General features: G+C 43.5%; 1 protein-coding gene across 4 annotated transcripts in view; it reads right to left on the reverse strand.

Annotated features, from left to right (window-relative positions):
• Window positions 1-20,848, reverse strand: part of FBXW11 (F-box and WD repeat domain containing 11) — a 55,129-nt gene that overhangs the window by 15,093 nt on the left and 19,188 nt on the right. For all 4 annotated transcript variants that reach the window (XM_066328853.1, XM_066328851.1, XM_066328854.1 and 1 more), the window contains 4 exons: window positions 8,578-8,640; window positions 7,329-7,554; window positions 3,938-4,124; window positions 3,057-3,147 (listed from right to left, as the gene is read on the reverse strand). In XM_066328853.1, the coding sequence (XP_066184950.1) occupies window positions 3,057-3,147; window positions 3,938-4,124; window positions 7,329-7,554; window positions 8,578-8,628 (555 nt within the window). In that variant the 5' untranslated portion in view covers window positions 8,629-8,640. The remainder of the gene's footprint in view (window positions 1-3,056; window positions 3,148-3,937; window positions 4,125-7,328; window positions 7,555-8,577; window positions 8,641-20,848) is intronic.

The raw sequence follows: 20,848 nt of genomic DNA on the forward strand, positions 1-20,848 counted from the left end.
CTCGCCATGTGCCTCAAGATAAGGAGAACATTTATGAAATGAAGTCTTCTCAACTCATCACCAGAAATAGATACTTGTGCTAATCCTGAGGGGAAAACACAATAGTTGGCCAAGCTTCACAAATAATATGGAAAAATTCCAGGGACTTGGGGTTCTGGAATCAGCAGGATTAGACTTCCCAGCCTGGCACTCTGCCTGAGGATAGGGCCCCACTGGAACGCCCAGTGGGACTCCCTGCTCCAGCTGGGGCTCTCCACAAACAAGGGCTCACACCAAGCCCAGTTTTCCAGGAAAACCCCCAAATCCAAAAAAGTTTTCCCTTTAAAAAAAGCTCCTGAAGAACCCTGGCAGCTCAACATGTTATTCAGAGATGTTCAGAGGGACTGGACCACCTCTTGTGAAATAAAACCTAATTAAATATTTGGCTTCACAGTGGAAGTGGGGAGCAACCATATCTTTCCAAGAATTTGGTTTCTGATCTCTAAATGTCCTCTTATTTTCAAATCAAATGACTTCAGAAGTGACATTAAGTTCCTAAAACGTGTTTGGCATGATGTAAACAGACACTGGCATCACCACATTTCTCGGGAGGCAAGGGAAGCTCCCTCTGCCAAACCTCTGCCTGTGCTATCTTCACCTCCCACCACTTCGGGGTTGCATGAACTTTTGACCCACAATGCAAGTAGAGCCCAAGGGAAAGAATTCAAATTTGCAGTTTATCATTCCTCATTTTTCCTTCCAATTGTTAATTCAGGTTTGGGATTATTTTTCAAATTCTTACAGTCAGAGAGCACATTCTGCTTTGAGCTTATCCCTGCCCACAACCCAACTGAGCACCAGCTGCAGTAAATTCCTAACTCTCACTCTTGGAAACAATCTAGTAGGATTTGGTCAATCTTTGTGGTAAAATACCAAATGACAGGATTTCTGTACTACATCAAATATATTTTACTGTGTTAAAAAATCACATCCTTTGGATCTGTTCTTAACAACAGGTATATAATTCTATAAATGCTAATATGCCTCCCTAAACTCTGACCCTCTGACAGAAACAAGAAGATCATATTAAAGATCCAGGCAAATATTTGGAGAAAAAACATTTTGATATTTAGAGACAAAAAGTTCTTCATCACATCTAAGATGGAAGTCTTATTTAAGAGCCTCTGCATATTCCTGTGAAACATGGAAGAATGGGGAAAGTACAAAACTTTGGAAGACCAACAAAAACAGGAAGAGGAGGAAAAAGTTAATCTTAAAGCTAAGTTTGGTTGTCATTGCTACTCACTCTCTACATTTTAAACAGTGTTAAAAGCTGCTTTTGACAGCCCTTTAGGGAAGCAATTTGTGAAAAGTACTTTAAAAGGTGATTTATTAAAAAAATTTTAATAGACTTCTGGAAGAATTATTGGGCCCTTGACTTTTAGCACAAACACCAACCCCACTACAGGTCAGAGACCTGGCAAACAGGAATATTTCAAAGGGCTTGAGGGAATAGGCAAGCAGGGGCAAATCAGCTGTGGCAGAAAAACACTTATTGCTACAATACATTTTAAATCCTACTCTTTTCCCACTCTCAGCTATTTGAAGACTGACTATTTTTATATTTATTATTGATACTGGAGATGAGAGAAGCACAAAAGAGTTGGGTTTTTCCTACTTGCTTCATTCTAGCAAGAAGTATTCAGTTCAGGAGCTTTGTTTCTGTGCACTGGAAAGCAAGTCTACAGCAACTGAAGAGCCAAAGCAATAAAGAGCAGATTGGGATAATTCAAAAGCCCTCGGAACACCTTCAAGGAGTCCTTCCACTTCTAATATCAACAGTGCCTACACAAATGAGTTTCAGAAGAATAACATTAAAAGTGTGAATTACAGTAATGCCAAACTGTTTTAGTGCTCTATGCAAACATTTTCATGCTGCTTTTTGCCCATTTTCTTTATAGAACTAAGCCAAAACTGTGCAGAAAGCAAGAAAATATCACACTAAAAGCTCTTAATCCCACAGGCTTCTTATCACTCTCATTCCCTACAGGGAAAATGCATCTCCCCTCCAATAACAAAATGGATCATTCAGCTCACAGGTAAATATCAAGTTTGGTCATATTTTGCCTAGGATGTATTTCATGCTCAGTTCTTTATCTTTAAATGTCTATAAATGATACAGCAAGGTTTATAAAAAGGTATTTGGAAAATACATTATGGCTTCCAGCAGAACCATTTTACAGCTGGGTTCAGAGTTGAGGATAATTTTGATTCCTGAGTGCCAAGCAGTACAAATTGCCATTCTGCAGAGTGATTCCATTAGTTCACATCTGTCTTCAACATCAAAACACATTTCCCCACTAATGAATTTCAGACCAGTAATTTCCCACCCTGAAATAAATCCACAACAGTCTGTGCTGTAACTTCAGAGCTTTGTGGTGGTACCACAAGCAGAGCAAGAGACATTTTCTCCTGCTGGCGGAACACTGGGATGATCCTGATTTATTAGAAATATTCCAAAGCCACCAGGAAAACCCAGCTCTGTACATCTCAAAACAAGATAAGCAAAATTTTATATCTGAAGCTTCTTTACCACTGATACCCCTGTGGGTTCATCATCATAGGACTGCTGATTGTTCCCATCAAACCACTGCAGAAAGGAAAAATCCCCTATGGGGACCAAACTGTATTTGCAACATTCAGTCACTGCTTTAGAAGCGACAAGTTACATTTTAAATAATTGGTGTTTAAGGCATCAACCTCAGATCACCTTCTAAGTGAGTGTGACCAATACACTGAACATTCAGCAGTACAGGGAATTATCTTGGAGCAGTGTGTCCTAAAACTGCAATTTATCAAAATCCATAGTCTCAGAAGAGTTCCAAAACTCTTTAAAAAAAAAAAATGCTAACATCTAAACCAATGCACCTGCTGTAGCAGGGAGTTGCTGAGAGTGTTTGTTACACCATCCCAAGAGCAGCAGTGACACGATCCATTGCTCCAACATTCACCACCTTTGGAACCCAAATCACAGCACCATTATCTGTCCTGCAGACAGGATAGACCAGAACACCTACCTCTATATCCTGGATTATCTTTGGGTATAAGGACCTGTAAAATGAATTGGGGGGCCCATCTGTTGGTCTGTTTTTAAACAGGTACTGATCCCTAGAAAGAAGGAGAAACAGTTTTCAGTGTACCACAAAGAATTCAAACTTCATAGGAATTCAAAGCCTACCCAGAACAAACTCTTAGCACATATTCTCAGAAATAATTGGAAGAATTTTTAGTATCACTATTACAACCTTGTGACTTTGCGAATTGACAAATATTTAAAATGTCCAAGGTTAAAAAGATAACAAGTGTTTTCCAGTTCTGATTCCCTGCTCCAGTAAAGGTTTCCAGGCAGCAGAGTGCCATCCCCTTGCTCTGTACCTGCCTTTGCTCAGGCACACCACTAGAGAGCACAGGGAAACACGTTTCTGAGGCAGAACAACTCTGCAGAAACTTGGGAAGGACAGGAAAACTCCACAGCCACAAACAGCAAGGGTGTCTCTGAGAGGCTTCTGCAGCTCAAGCTGCTACTTTACACTTTAAGAAAAAACAAACAAACAAAACAACCAACCAACAGTCGAATTGGAAATACTTCACTTGAGAAAAAGCCCTGCAAATGTGCTGCTACTGTTTTCTGTGAGCTGATGGAATTGATAGCTCTCCCTGCAGTACAGAAATTCCAAATTTGCACACACTCAAGCAAGAAAAATGGTAACAGACACGGGAACACAAGAGGACAGGGACAAAGCCAGAGCAGAAAGGGGAGGGGACAGCTTTGACCTCCAGTCCCAGCAGAGACCAGGAGCTCAGCAATACCCATTTACTCTAAACTTCCTTTTGGGAAGAGCTCATTGTGAGGGATTTGTGCAGGAGGACACTGCAGCAGGTGAGGTCAGGTACTTACCAACCCCTTCTCTCCGAGAGCCCCTTCCAGAGCGGGTCTGTGCGTACCATCCTCTCAATGAGCTTTTTCCATAGCATCCCCTCCGAGATGACTCTCTGCCACTCCTTACACACCAGCTCTGCTGCACACAGGGATCTGGCATCGAGATAGGAAAGGATGTTTTCTGCTATGTGATCTAAGCCTTGCTCTACAAAGAAATGAAGAGCAGTCAGTGAGTGCACAGAAACAACCAAACCAGCTTTGCAAGACACTGAGAATCCTGGGCTTCGGGGCCCAGCAGCAACAGAACACTACCAGTGGCAGAGGCATCAGTTACAGGTGAGTGCACACAGAGACACCAAAATATCTCCAAGGTTTTATGTCTTTCCTGCCTGTTGGACCATCATTCTGCCCTGGAGGGGGAATCAGCACAACATTGCAGCAAAAGCAACATGCGCAGGCCCAGGGAGGAGATTCTCCCCTACACTCTGCTCTCCTGAAATCTCACCTGGAGCAAGGATCACAGCTCTGGTGTCCCCAACACAAGGACATGCAACTGTCACAGCAAGTCCAGAAGAGGCCACGGAGCTGCTCCAGGGACTAGGGCAGCTCCCCTATGGAGCCAGGCTAGGAGAGCTGGGAATGTTCAGCCTGGAAAAGGGAAGGTTGTGTGGAGACCTCAGAGCCCCTGGCAGCATCTGAAAGGGCTACAAGCAAGTTCCTCTGCATCAGGAGCTGGAGTGCCAGGACAAGTGGGAATGGCTTCACTGCCAGAGGCCAGGGTTAGATGGGATATTGGAGTGAAATTCTTCCCTGTGAAAAAGTCAGTGCTAAGTCTGTTCATTATTTCAAAGGACCTGCAATTTTGCTTTCCACAAATCTCCCTGAACCTGAGATGTTGAATAACTTCATTTAAATGAGTGTAACATACACCCCTTGGCCAAGCATGAAAAAAACCCCTTTCAAACCATGAGATGACGATCTTTTTAATTTTCCACTTTATCTCATGACAGCCCAATTTAGGCTTCAAATAGTCCTGACAAATCAAAGGAGCTACTGTTATTTTTTTAAAGCTTGAAGAAAGTGTGTTCATACAGTCCTCCACTACACACTAAATTTCGCATGGCCTTCATAAAAATGAACAGCAGCAGAAAGTAGAAACTAATATATGTAAGTCTTACTCATTTATTGATTTATTCTACATAATTTAGAGAACTATAACATAAGTCTAGTGGGCCTGTCCTTCGTGTTTGTGCTTTGGACCTGTTCCTATTATGTTAATTAGGGTAAATATTTCAGTTGACATCTCTTTTGAATGTAGCAATTTAAATCTGTGCACTTCTCCTAGCAGTAAAAATCTCAAGAATTGATTTGATGTCTGACACCATACAGGACTAAGTTTAAGACACATTAAGGCCTGAAATAGCTGCATATCCCTATTTTACATTGACAGACAGTGATTTGTTTTAGGAAATTTCTGAAATAAGTACTAAAACCGATACATTTGCTGAAGTAAAATGAATTTGACATCTATTGGTAGACTTTTCAAAGGAAAACATGATACCCATGCCTTATGCCTCTACAGAGTCTCTGGAGTTTTGCAGAAATGGTAAAAAAAGCTGTTGTTGATTAGAGGGAGCAGCTGAAGGTTGGTTGAATTTCAATAATAAATTCAAACAATTAAAATTCACAGAGATTTCAGAGGTCCGTGTACAAATATGACGTTGTATGAAAAGGAAACCCAAATGCGGGTTGTCAACTCTCTACATGTGATCAACATTAGACACAAAACAGCCACTTAGATCAGGAAACACACCACAGCTACCACTCTGTCACTGAAAACAAGGGAAGTCAGATCCATCAACTCTTCTTCCATTTTTCCTGCATTCTCACAGGTGTAAAACTGGTCAAGATAACGAGTGAGCAAAACCTACTCCTGTTTAAAACAACAGAACTTGACTTCTTTGAGACAAGTGAAGCCATCTTTTACAAAGGCATCATGAAATATCCTGAGTTGGAAGGGACCCATAAAGAATCATCAACTCCAACTCCTGGCCCTGCACAGGATGACTCCAAAAATGCCTCCACATGCCTTCGAGTGGTACTCCAGTTATCCTTTAATGTGACTGCAGCCCAACACAGGATTGATTTCAATCAGCTGGGATTAAGTTCCTGGGTAAATTTAGACAGATGTTCTTCGCACGCCACAGCACCTTCAAGGAAGGCTGAATATGAGAACAATTCCCAGTATTTATATTGCAAAAAAGCACCAGAAGTTGTAGAGATATGTTTGATATATATAAATGTGGTGTGAACAAGTGCCATCTTACAAAGATCCAAAAATTTTCTTAGGCAGAAATATATAACATGAAAGATCTGTATAACTCTGTGTCAGCCCTGAGGTGTAAAAGCAAACAAAACAAAATTTTAATTGAGTATCAGACTTGCACATGAAGAGTCTGCAAAGTCAGTCCTAGGAGGAGCAGCTGATTTGGATTTTTAGGATTTAGCTTTTAGGCTTGCATGGCCTCCTCTTCCAGCCTCAGTGTTCAGCATTGCCCTGGCATAATTCCTGGGATAACCCCAGAGGCTGCTCACACACGGCAGGGTGAAGCTGTGCCAGTGGGCTGCCAGGGACACACAGAACACACTGATCACTTAGCCAGGCCAATTTCCCACCCCAAAAACAATGTCCACACATTTCCCTTTCCAAGAACCAAATGAATCAATACCCCACCAGCAAGAATCCAGAGACACGATTTCTTGTAAAAATTAATGGAAAAATAAATACAACTTCACCAGCAGATTACAACCTAGAGATTCTATATATCCATTTATTGCTGCTCTGCATTTTTGTGAAAAAATGCGTACAGCAAGTATAAAACCAGATCTCCTATCTGAACATATCAAAACAGCCTGACACTTGCAGGTGTCAGAAGAGGTTGTGAGTAACTGAAAGGAGGAATTAGGGCTGGACAACACAATAAAAATCCTCAAGTGTTTTTGCTCTTAGGTCAGCAACAAGAGTAGACAAACTAGATGCACTCATCTAAGCAGAAACTCAGTACAACATTAAAATTTAGGACCTCCTGAACTAAAATACCTCTGCAGTAGTATTTTCTGTATGAAAAAGGACTTCAGACCAAAGCTTGCAGATACACAACTTTTGTTCACAACTCAGTTCCAATTCCAGCAAAATTCTTCGGGATACACCAGTCCAAATATTTTAACATGGAACAACACTGGCATCCAGTGGCCAGTTCAATTAATCACAGAAGGGATTCAGCCACCCTGCTGCCCTTCTCTGCACCAGGAAGGGGCACTGGCTCTCTAAGGGACATGGGAACGTGGATGATGTGCTCAAGAGGCTGCACACCCCAGAGCAAACCCTCGCTCCATGCCATGGATTTACCTGGCAGCGCAGTGATGAAGTCCCGCTGTAACATGGGCTTCAGGTAAGAGTTAATATGTCCATGCTGATAGTGACACATTCGGGAAATGAGGTGTTCCACAAATTCCACTTGATCTGATTCAGACCACTGGTCAAAATATTTTATACACAAGTCTTTTTCCTTTTCGTAGTTTCCTTCTGATGGTCTTTTTCTTGAGACAATCACAGATGAAGTTCCATTACTTATCTGGGGTTGGAAAAGAAACATTATTTATATGTTGGTATATCTTTAAATATTGATACTTACATATAAACTATAGGAACAGCTTAAAAACAAGTTTTTCAAAGAACATGTAAGAAGCTGCAAAGAAATAAAACTAATTTTAAAACACATTCTTCAGGAAAATGAGTTACAGCAGATGAATTTGAAAAATCTTTGAAAGTCTTTCAAAGGCTTTGCTTCTAAATTACTTCTTACACTGAAAGTCTTGAATTCTTCCCTTACACCTCTTACAACTTAAACTGCAAGGGACCTAACTGTTTTTAGAACTACCTTTCCCAGCTCAAAGCAGTGGTTTCTGGGCACATTGCAGTTTGTCTCCACAAATGTTCAGCCCAAATTCTGGCAAGTAAAGTAATAATTCAAGACCCTCATGTCAGTGTTGCACTGGTTGTCCATAAATAAAGACTGAGAATCAAGGGCTTGGTTTGTTTCTGCAAAACAGCTCCTGTCAATGTTTGGGACATCCACATGAACACCTCATTAAAATCCTGGGGGCTTCAGCTCCACATGAGGATGCCCTAGAACACCCTGGCAGGAGTCACTGCTAATTAGTGAGCACGGCCTCAGAGTGATGCCAGCTTCTGTGAGGCTGTCAGGAGCCAAGAGGCTGCTGGAGACCAATTGGGAGCTCCAACACATTCCCAGACTTCCTCAAAGCAAATAGGTTGAGAGTCCATGCCATGTTGAACTTCTCTTTTTAAACAACAGTCACATGGTCAAAAATAGAAATGAACTTTATTCCTGAGGATGCTTTGATGCGGCATTGTCCTACCAAGGTCGGCACCAACGACGGAATTTGAGCAGAACTGGTAATTTCTCAAGGATTATCCACTGGCATCATCCTTCATTTAAGGCTGAGCTAATTTGAGGAGGATACAGCCAACAACATCCAAGGATGATTATGAAGACTCAAGATTTAGACATTTCTCAAAAGCAGGAACATACAAAATCCTGGCACCTCTCCTTCTACATCCATGTTAGTCCTACCTGCCACAGGGTATTTTTCTTTGGAGACTCATCTTCATTCTGATCCTCCATTACTGATGTGTTCTGGAAAAGAAGAGCAAATATTACTTCTGCTTTTTACTCTGACAATTTATTGCTCTACAAGCATTACAAAAAAGCAAATCAATTAAACAGATAAAATTCATTTTCCCAGTGAACGGAATTCTCAAAGACTTCTGGCCACAAAACCTGAGTATTATAAATAAATTCCCCTTTTAACTGACATGTTTATCAATTCCATTTACTGTAAAGATAACTCCCCAACCCCGCTTCAATTTCCTTTGACAGATTTTCATGCAGCCTTTCAATGCTTTTCTCACTGGGAAATAAATTCACTTTCATCCTACTCAAGCCAAAGCAATTAAACCTGTCAATGTATTCAACCAGCACTTTCTGCCAAAGTTAAATCGCATACAGCTAAGAAAAAAAAATAAAAATCACTACACACTACTTACATGCAACAGAATATGCTTTTTTTCTCCAGCTCTAGGAATAGAGATCATTCTTTGCAGATCATCTTTGCAATTCACTGCCCAGGCTGTGTCTACAGCCCTTGGCAGTCACCTCTGCCTTTACTGGAGTGCTCTTCCCACATTAGAATTGCTCCTTACTACTGCTTCCCTCCCTTTTCTTCACCAACAAAAGATTTCTACAAACCTTCAGTTGCAAATGTTTCTCTGAGCTCATCTCTGTCTCCCAAAATCTTTCCCTCCCTTTCTGCCCCTGCTGCTGATGAGCTGCTCCCTTTTGCTGTCCATGGCACAGCCACCATCTCCTGCTCCCAAGTCCCTCACTCCCAGGCAGCTCCAGCTTCCCCCTGCCCTGCCCATCACCATGCCCAGGAGACTGGCAGACAGTTAGCAGGACAAACTGAGTGTCCTCAAACAGTCTGTATTTATTTCAGCCTTTTTCCCTTCTGTCTCAACAGAAACGGGAACAAGAGGCTCGGGTAAAACACAATGGAATAAGTCACATCATTCCCTTAATCCTGCCATCCTCGATTATGGATAACTCCTTAGAAACTACATCCCTCCCACTCAAAACACAATTCCATCTCAAAAGCATTCATCTCCTCCTCTTTCTTCCATGGGGACATGCTGCACAAACCCAGAGAACCTGGAAAATGAGCAGTATCCTGCCTATAGCAACCCTTCCTCCCCTGCCCAACTGCCTCGGCTCAAGCTTACCCTGGGCCCTCCCTGAAGGTGAGAAAAAACATGTGGCACATGGACTTTGGATGACAGGATAAAAACTGTGGCCACAGGTGATGGAAAGACTCAACTACCTGGTTCTGACACACATGACAATGACATGTACAAGCCCAGGAGGTGGCTGGAGGAGAATCCAGAAAGGATGTGTTTGGAGTGACTCCACAAAAACATGGGTTTTAGTGTTTCTGGACACACACAGCACAGACAGCCACACTTTCCATGGTTTTTGACGCCATGGTGTCTGCAGGGCCATCCCAGTTATCCACAAGTCCCAAGCAGCCTCTGTCACTGGGGCTGCCAGGGGAGCTCTCCCACAGCAGGGAGCACACAGCAGCCCCTCACTGACTGGGACCCAGCCAGCCCACACCAGTTACACCATTCTGGAAAGCAAACATGCCACCAGAGAACTACGCAGGGTGTCTGTGATTTTACTTTATTTCAATACGAATAGCTAAAAATACTCATTAGAGTGATTATATGTTGTTAACAGTGCATCCAATTAGTGTGTCCTTAAATGAATAAGGAACATCTCATCTCCTTTGGCAGCTGAAGGCTAAATAAACCCATGGATCCTGGGAGCTAGGAGCAAGAAGGAACACTGAGAATATCAAACAGGTGGCTTGGGTCAGCAAATTCAGCAGCAATCCCACATTTTATCAATTTATCCCCCTTAACTTTCCTTCAGCAGGCTATGGTGGGATTCTGCCATTGCATTTCTCCTTTTATCAGAAAATCTCTCAGAGATCTTTGCCAGCTTTCCCAGGAATGGAGACTAAGAACTGCCTCCTAAACATGATGTCATTCTGGGAACAGCCAATAAAACTACAGCACAGCAGCACTGTGACAGACTGCAGGGACACAAACGTCACCAAAACCAGCAGACTTCCACAGCAGCAGATGGTAGAGTGAGTTTCCCTCTGTGCTGTGCCCCTACTCAATTCCACTGCTGCCCAGGGAAATAACTGGGCAGCAGGCTTTGGGGAGAGCTACAGCCTTGGAATGTCACAGGGTCACAGAATCATTAAGGATGGGAAAGACCTCCAGGACCATCAAGTCCAAGCTGTGCCCAATGCCCACCTTGTCCCCAGCCCAAAACACTGAGTGCCACCTCCAGGGATGGGGACTCCAACTACACTGCTGCCCAGAGACACTCCCATGTCCTATCACCATTTGAGCCACAACTGTGGGGGCAGATAACACAGCAGGATTTTTAGGCTGGAAATGAACACTAGCCAGATATTCCACCAGGAAGTTGGCAGGTACATTAATTAAATTGTATCTACTACCACAGCTTCTTGTGTTGTCTCTTTTCCCACCCTGACTCATTCCACACTTTTCTACTGTATTTTAGAGCTTTTCAATCCTTCATCCTTTCCCTTTCTGCTCCCAAATACTTATTTTTCCCCCTTCTCTTCCTAAAAAATACCTTTCTAATAATATCTTCTCTTTCTAATAAACTCGTTTTGCTTCTCTCTTAAAACACTTTATTTTGGGGTCATCATACACACCCCAATTCAGATTCCAGTCTCTCTCTCCAGCACTTAAGCCTTCTAATTGGAGGCCAGGAGATGATGGGTGGGTCCTGCCTTGTTGTCTGGAAGAAGCAATTAGACTGCTCTGATCTGCCCTGTCCATTCCCAGCACTTGGCAGACAAAGGATTTCAGAATTCCTTACAGCTGGTATCACCAGTCCTGGCTCCTGGGCTCCAGCCCTTGTGCAAGAACACCGATAGGCATCTCCAAGTCCAGCTCTTCCCTCAGTGGCACCTCTTGTTCACCCCACCCACCTCCACACACAGCCAGTTTCCCAAGTGGCTTTGAAGTGGTATCACCACAGAATTCTCCCAAATTTCCTGCAGCTCTGTTGCTGAACAGCTCCACGGCCTGATGGGAGCACTGACATCTCATCTCAACGATCCCAGCAAGGCCAAGCCGCCCTTGCAGACATCTCCCAGGTGTGACTTCAACCCTCACAGGAGCCTTGCAGCTTCTCACAGTGCAAGCAGAGCTTCTAAACATTGTCAATTCATCTTGTTTATGTGTTCATTTTTTTCCAGAGATTCTTGTGAAGTTGCTCATGGCTCTTGCAAAAGTAGAATGATTATTTCCAACCAGCTGTCATTCCTTAATTAGTCAGCTTTGAGTAAGTGCTCCCCATCCCTACTGGGAACAGCAGTGACAGCCAAGAGATAACAATGGGTCCAAGCTGGGATGTTTTGTTGCTGCCTCACAGTTGTTAAAACCCAACTAAATCGAGTTACATTGAGCAAAGCTCCCAGCCTCTATTTCCATTGACTGTAACCAGAAATGGCAGTAAAATTCACACATTGCTCCACAAGCTGGGCAAGTTTAAAAGCTCATTTCCTGGAGATTTGCATCCCACATTCCTTGCTTAATCCTGCAGAAACTTCAGGCTTTCTTTAGCCTTTCTGCTCCACAATACCTCACGTTTCTGGGATGTCTATGGAGTGCAGAAAACCAGGGCAAAAACAGGTTCACAAGTTACTTGGAGAGAAAGAGGTTCTGACAAGCCTAATTACATCAAGCTAATTCCCTTTGGACATTATGAAAAGGTTTTGAAATAGAAAAAACTATGAATGATCCCCAAAGGCAAAAAATTGTAGGTACTCGAAAACTCCATAAATCACAGTGTCAATTAAGATTCTTGGATACCAGGTAGTAACTGATGTCTGAAGCACAGCAGTTCCATGGATGTGAGGCTGTGAGGGGCAAAAGCACCGCATGTTTTCCTGCAGGTGAGCGGCACTGCAAGGCTCCCCTCCCTCACAGCAGGTGCAGGAAAAGCTGCACCTTTTCCAGGAGAAATCCATCAAAGCTGGACAGGCTGCTCCAGATTTCCAGCAGGCTGCTCTCAGCCTGGGTTTGCACCAGGCTCCTGGAGTTGGGAGTGCCTTGAGTCACTTAATTGCCTGGGCAGGGGAACAGCCTGGTGCAGCTTTGTTCTTAACCCACTTTGAGCTTCAGTATCAGGAGAGCAATTATGGAAGTGACAGCAGGAAATCCTGGGAACTGGGGCAGGACACACATGTTTCAGCACTGAGCAAGGCTCACAACACTGCTAAGTTTCTCTGATGAAAAAGTTTTCCCTGATAAACAAAGGATTCACAGGATACAAAGGGTGGATGGACAGAACAATAGCTGTGTTACCTTGAAAAAAGAAGAGAGTCATATTTGAGCTTTAATGAAAGTAAGAACCTCTATGTCTCACTGCCCCTGAAACTACACCAGTAATTCCCACCTTTGCTGAAGACCCAACTAAGTCCTCACAAGATTCCGACTCTCTGGAAAAAAAACACCAGGAAATTTCAGTAAAGTTACAAAATTACCAAAACCAATTAAAACAATTCAGCTAAACAGGCTCTGATGTCCTTTAACAAACCACATCTGACTTTGAAGAAGCTCAAGAACCAACACAAAATAACTAACACCTACATGGACGCCTCGGAGTCAAACTCTGAAGGTGGAGTACACCAAGCTGGAGCTTCAAGCCCCTCCTGAAGCCAGCTCTGCCACACGGGGACTGCTGGAGGTCCAAGCACACATTTCCCAGGGAAAGTGAGGAATCCACCATTCTCTGGGACAGCTGGAGCCAGCAGCAAGGGAGGAAGCTGGGAAACCATCTGCACCAGCTAAAAGCGATGAGCACGTGCCCCCTGTGGCTTCCTGCTTTTAATAGAGCCAGAAACTGCCAAACGCTTCAGAACATTTCCAAATTAATGTGAGCCTCTCCTTGGGGAGAAATGGGCAGCATTTGCTAACCCAGGAACCTGTTAAACCATGTTTATTAACAACATCTTGATACTTGATCAGAGATAAAGAGTGGATTTTTCTCTTTGAGCTATGAAGAGGCTCTTACCAGAAATGTCCTGTAGCACAAATACGAAATTAATTTGGAGAACCCCAAACCCAGACTGCACAAGATGGGAACCAACCCCTCTCACAGCAAGGACCAAATTCCTTCCCTCTCACCCTCCTCAAGGTCCATCTGTGAAGAAATGCAAAAATTCTGATGTCCTCAGGTTCCATTGGCCTCCTTGGCCACCAGGGACAGCTGGTTGTCCACCAAACATAAAGGTTCACTCTGCTGATCATGGCCACGTCTGGTTTTGATGTCTGAATTAGTAACTGCTTGTTTCAGCTTAAACTAAACTATTTATGTAAGCACTGGGGATCTGCACGAATTAGGCTGAACATGCTTCAATTCCTACCTAGCTCAGTGCTCTCCCAGTTGCCAGGTTTTATTTTAGTGGAGCTATTGCTGGAAGTTCAAACAAAAATATACTTAAAATACTTAAAGAGTCTACCAAGAGCCAACAGCTGAAGGCAAAATTAGAAAAAACCCCTCATAACTGAAAATAGGGCATCAATTTTTATTTGGCCTCTGACTAACCACCAAAAAGTATCAAGGAAGACATGCTGAATTCAGCACCACAGTCCTGCAGTTTGTGTTTCAAGATGCTACAAACTCTAAATTTGACCACCAGTTATAGATGGTAAGTTTTTAAAAGATACCTAATGCTCTCCCATACCCCAGTTTGACACCTCTTGAGGGTTTGTTCTGCAGGAAGCTTTGGCCAGAGCAATAAATTCCCCAAAGCTAGAATTGCTTGCTCTTGCTTCTGCCCAGAGAAGGAAAATCCCAAGGCATTCCTCATCTGAATGTTCCAGAACAGTTATTTCTGCTGGTTCCAAAGACTACAAGCAGTCACTGAGCAGATCACTCTGCTTAACCACCAGTGCCTTGATGATTGGCAATTAGTAGCACTATTTTCACTTTGTTTCAAGAGTATCAGTCCTCACCTTAAACTCATTACAAATTAACTTGCTAATCTTGTATGTATGTGTGTATATATATATACACATAAAACTGTATTTCTTTAAGTATTCAGTATATCTGATTTCACATGTAACTAATAAAATCATGTAAATAATCTCTCTGTGTGTTTCTTGTCAGCTCTCCCTTCAGCTCCTGGAAGGCCAGACTCAGATATTCTTGGAGCCTTCCCTTCTCTAGGCTGAACAATCCCAATTTTCTCAGCCTTTCCTCAGGAGAGAAGTGCTCCATCCCTCAAATCACCCTGGTGGCCCTCCGAAATCGGGCCAATGTGAGCTGTGCCCAGAGTCACATCACAAAACTTGGTTTTAAACTGAAATTACACATGAAAATGCCCAGCAGCTCAGGATTACTCTTCTGATCCAATTCCATGAAACACTGAGCAACTCCAACTGCACCAGTGAGCCTTTGGTGATGGCACATCCTTTTACCAGGCAGCTGTGTGCCCAAACTGCAGCCTGAGCCTGCCTGGCAGGGCAGGAATTTAATCCTTACCCCAGCCTGTCAAGGACCACAGCTGATGGAAAACTGCCACAGCAAAATCACTCTGGGGCTTTTAGAGCTTCTGAAACAACATATTACACGTTCTCAAAAAGATTTACATCCAAAATAGTCACTGACTGACTGTTAGTTCAATTTAGGTTGTCGTAAGAAACAAAACAATTGCACTTCTGTCCAAGTCAGAGCTGTTTTCCAGCATGCCTCCATTTCCACACAGCAAACTGATGTCACCAGAAAAACAATGTAATTACTGCAATCCCAAGAGACATGCAGTGGGAGTTTGGTTTGGTTTTGTTGGGTTTTAAATATGCAGTAACTGGTTAGTTTTTAAGAGCAGCATTACCTCAGCAGGTACTGCAGGATCACGTTAACATCACCTTCCTTGCAGAACTGTTTCCAAGACACCCTAAACTCTCCTTTAATGCTCTGAGCGTCTGGAGTAAAGAGTAACCCAAACCTGCCTGCATCCATCCTATAAAAACACATTGTATTTACAAGGACAATGAGCAGGGAATTGTGTAATTGTAGCAATTTGATGACTCATCCCTGCACCAAAGCACGGCCTGCAAAACTTGCACATGGTGCAAAACCCCTTCTGCTGGATGGAAAACCAGAGCCCAAATACACAGAGAAACCACTCACTGTGCATCTGCCCCTCACACAGGGAGCACCACTGATGCAGGAGCAGGAGAAATGGCAAAAGCAGCTGGCATTTCGGCCAGGCCAGGGCTGTGGGCTACGTTAAGGCGCTCACATATTCAGCTTGCACTGCCAGGGGGAAATTTTCAATTAATAATAAAAATAATAACACTCTCCCAGCCTGTGCAGGAGCAGCTGGCAGTAAGAGGAGCCAGCAAGGCTCCTTGCAGATGCTCACCCTCAGCTCACCCAGAAGAAGACTGGATTCATTATCCCACCCCTGTCCAGCCCAACAGGAGCTTTAATTCCACCTTCAACCTACAAGTGGTGTTTGTTTTCCACGTGTCCCAGTTCCTGCCTTTCACTGTCCAGTCACTCAGCTTTCCTTGGCAGACACTGATGTATGCAAGGATCCTGATCCACACTCCTGCCACAGCAGCAAAATCTCAGTACTCAAATTGTGTATCAGAGCACCAGGCTTATCACTGATAGATCACTGCCAACACTTGCAGTCACTTGCCTAAAACATCACCCAATTAACTTTCACTACTCTATAGAGGCCAAATACCTCAAAAGAGAAATCCTTTCTGCCTAATCTTTCTTAACAGCAAAATGTTTAAACCAGAAACACAGCCCTGACAAACTGGCTGTAGGAAGGTACACCGATGGCAGGAGCAAGGTATTGGTTTGCTTTTTCAAGTGATTTTTTTTAAATGAAGAGAAGTTACCACAAGTTCTCAGCTAGAATTAGTAGTAGTAGTAGTTTTGCACTAATGGTTCATCTGTTTTCCACATAAACTCATTTAGGTAGAATCTGCACTTTTAATCTTAATTCATCCCAGAGTAGAACAGTTTTTCCTCTGCACTTTTAAGTCTCAGGGCAACCCTCAAACCATGCCACTTACACAGTGAACTCACTGAAAGTTCTGAAGGAAAAGCAGAGCTTAAGTTTTTTAAAGCTTTGACTACACCATTACACACTTGTTCAGAAAATCTGCACCTATAACTGTTACAAAAGCTACTCTAAATAACTGGATTTTGTTAGCCAGTTAGGAGAATTAGGTATGTCAAGCTTTTGGGATTTTTTTTTTTTTTGTTATGAAAACATTAAATCATATTTACTACCTTAGCAACTGTCACAATGTCTAGTAAAGAGCCCCTTTAGCTTTTATTTCCTGTATTAAAAAAAGCATCCAAAAAAGAAAACTAGAAAGGAAAATACTGGCTCGAGATTATCATCACTTTTCTTCCTTTCAGAGCAGATACAAAGAGACCTCTTCAGATCCACTCATCTCATCATTTACAGGACTTGTAAAAGGAAAACAATTTAAAGCTGCATTTCAGTGCTCAGATTAGTACATCCGACCGAGGGTTGAGCACAGAACAGCAGCTGAATTCCAGGGCTCCAGGAGAAGCCAAGACACTCCAGAGGCAGCTGAGGCATCCCTGCAACTCAACTGCTCCATCAAGCACTGCTGTTTCATAGCCCAGAACCTGCCCCATCCCCTCCTACAAGTTCTGCCATTGCCATGGAGCACCCCTCCCAAAGCCCCAGGGACTGTGTGGACATCCCCACGCTAGGGCAAGGCAAAATCAAATTCCAAACACTCCAAAAGCTGGACATTTCTCTCTGCACCACACTCAGGAGGAAACAAGGCAGAAGACAGCATTCTGCCCCACACAGTAAGTGTTAACAGTATTCCAGATTAAAGTAGGATAAGTAACATCTGGGAAGCAAATTTCAGGCTAGGCTAGTAATTAGATCAGTTCAAATTCATCAAAAATAAATTAGCCTCTGTTAAGATTAACTACACATTTGCAACTTGGCTGCCTGGTGCAAAGTTAAAATACTTCAAAGGTTATTCCTGGTTTCCCAGAGGGGATTTAGGTTCAGATCTCTCCTGCTGTTTCCATATTAAACCAAAGGGAGTTGCCTCAAATTGCCAGCCCAAAGCACAACCCTCAGCACGAGGGGTTTGAAGAGCTGTGAGAGGGAGGGGACACTCAAGGGCCTCAGACACTTTAAGCAGGTTTTGAACAGGCTTCTATACAAACTTTTACAGTAAAAGCTACACAAAGGTTGCTCAAAGCCACTGAACAGTCTGAAATACTAAAACTGCAGTAAACCTCAATTATTCATCTTTTGCAAAACAGAAGGTATTTGCACACAGAAGAAATACAGAAAAAGCAGCCACCTGCAAAGAAGAGGACTGTCACACACACCCAGAACAGACTGCTTTGCATCTCCTCCTTTCCCTCTTCCATCCCTCCCAGCATGAGCATGGCACTGCCAGAAGGCAGGCAGGGAGCAAGGCACGTTTTCTAACACATTTCTTTCCACCGTAACAGGAACAGAGACAGAAAAAATCCTCTCTTCCACAGGAGGCTGAGAAAGCATCAACACGAGGCTGTGGCATCCCTTCTGCAGACACTTTGAAGAGCCATCAGCAATAACAGCTCCTGCCCACCACTTGTGAAATCTCTCAGGTTTAGTGGGACTGAGTTGTGCTTACTGAGGGACACAAGTGATGTCTGACATTGCACTCGCTGTTGCAGCTCTGAGCAACGGGCACTGGATTGGCCAAGGTAAGGTCCAGCGCCCTGTGGTGATCCATGAATTCACCACGGAGAACCTGCCTCCACAGGGACATATCCTGCCCAGTGTGGAGTGGACAGATTGGGACCTCTGAACGGAACGGGAGAGAAACACTAACAAAAGGCAGACCAGCAAATCATCCAAAGAATAAGGACTGGATCTCTAAGGTCTCATGACTTTTGCTGCGTTCACAAGTCCCACCTGCAGCAGCAGCTTAGTGACATGTCTCAGAGGGACTCATATCACTCTTCTGCCTCACCTGCCTCATAAAGACCAGTGATGAAGTCAATTACTGACTTCTGAATGCTGGCAACTTCTAAAGAGAAGCCCATGATGAGAGAACTGCCCACCAAGTGGAGCAGGCTCCTGAAAGGGGCGACTCTTCTGTTCAAGCACGCTTGGCAGCCTGAAGATGAAGAGTATAACCTTTAGTGCTCTCCAAAAACCACTGAAAAACAACAAAGTCCAAAAAAAGCACTTGTGTGTATCACATTATTTGTTGCAGCAAAACTCCTTCCCCACAAGCAGAAAGGTCAGTGCTTGGCAGCACCCAAATGGTGCCAGCCAGGGGAGGCCACCACAGGTGACCCCAACCTGCCGCGAGGTTTCACAGGCTGCTCCCCCCTTTTGCTGACTACAGGGAAGACAGCTGGAATTCTCACCCCTCTTTTGCTGACCCCAGGGAATACAGCTGGAATCCTCAGCAGGAGCCACAGCAAGCTCCAAGTGATGGATATACACGATGTCCTAGGCAAATCAGGAATCCAAACTCACAGATATTTACTCCATTTTGCGGGTTCTCACACATCAAGGACACATTCTGCTCCTTAGCTGAGGAAAGCAAAGAGCAGAGCTCTGGCTCAGAGCTCAGTCCTGGGATTTACTCCAGTGAGCAACCATTCACTTCCACTTCCAAACAAACACTAGAAACTGACCCAAGACAGAAAAGGTCCCTTCCTGCCTCTAAGAATGAATAGGCTCAGTTAAAAACTCAAAACGTAAAGCCCAAAGCACTTAGATACACGAAGGACACCAGAGAAGTGCTTATCAGAACCTCTGGATAATAAATCATGCCTGGGAGAAGTAATTCCTACATTTCACATTTCCCCGTCCTCCTGGTGTCTGGGTCCAGCAGCAAGCCATGGCTAGCCACACCAGCAGGAAGCAGCACAAGAAGCTGCTGTGACTGTAAGGGATGCCCAGACTGCCTCCAGAGTACTCATCCCGGTTTAGGCACTCCAAAGGAAACAGGCTGGGATATGGCAGAGACGACTGGGATGGTCAAACACTGAAGCACCAGGGGGAATAAAATGTAATGTTACCCTTTGCAAAATACCTGCAGAATGCACAGCTGCCACCAAACTGAGCTGTCAGATCAGGCCTCAAAACCTCTAACACCTATACTGAGAACTAAAAACAAAAAGTTATTACAAGAAACTGCTGAACACAAACCCCAAACTGTTGTCACTTTTCACTGAGAGGAGACTCCAGCCAGAAGGAACCACACTGGAAAGCATCACTGCTGATTACCAGAAGGAAAACTGGCCATTTTTACCCTGGATTTAAGGACTGGGGAATCCAGGCCATCTCCCTGTCCACACTGCCCCCAGACCCACCATGGGCAGCTTCAATTGCATCTACCTTCGTTTGAAAGCTCTGTGTCTCTGAAAGGTCTGTTCAAACACAGGGAACAAGCACAAACAATTCAGATATTGGAGAGAACATTCTGTTCCTTTAAAGAAAAGAAGTCAAGTATGTATTTCTTTTTAATGGATCTGTTGGACTTTTTCCAAAAAGAAATGGTAACAGTTCCACCGTTTTGAGGCAAAATACCAGAAAACATGTCAAAGAGGTATTTGTAAATGACTTCAGACCTAACAGAAGCAGCAAAGCAGTTGTCTGGTTATGACAACTCATTTCAACAGCTGCAGAGAATAACATTTCCAAAGGGATGCAGGCTCCAGAGCGACAGGCCACTCATCATTTCCCATTTGTGATTTCATGCTCTGGAGGAGGAGGAGGTTTAAGCAGAGTCCATCTCTGGCACTCGCTGTCGTTTCAAGAAAACTGCATTGTGCCTGAATTTGTACTGGGAAAAGAGGATGAAGAAAATTTCATGTTCAATTCTTAGCTTTCAGCTACAAGTTTTTCCAACCACACTTTCTGTTGTTGTGCTTCCCTCTGGTATCAGAATAGAAACATCAACAGAAGCTCAAAATCAGTAAAGAAAAACATACAGAAGCTTAAGCAAGTTAATGCTAAATTGTAACACCAATAAACAGAAAGATAAACTCCCTTCTGGAAACTTCTGTGTTTAAACTGGAAGAAGAAAAATTTATGTTAGATACCCAGCCCAGAGCACTGAGTGCCACCTCTGGGGATGGGGACTCCACAAAAAGTAAAATGCAGATCCAGGAGCACCTATGGAACTGGACATCCCACCGGGCAGAA

This window comes from Sylvia atricapilla, chromosome 14 (genome assembly GCF_009819655.1).
Source record: "Sylvia atricapilla isolate bSylAtr1 chromosome 14, bSylAtr1.pri, whole genome shotgun sequence".
NCBI lineage: Eukaryota > Metazoa > Chordata > Aves > Passeriformes > Sylviidae > Sylvia > Sylvia atricapilla.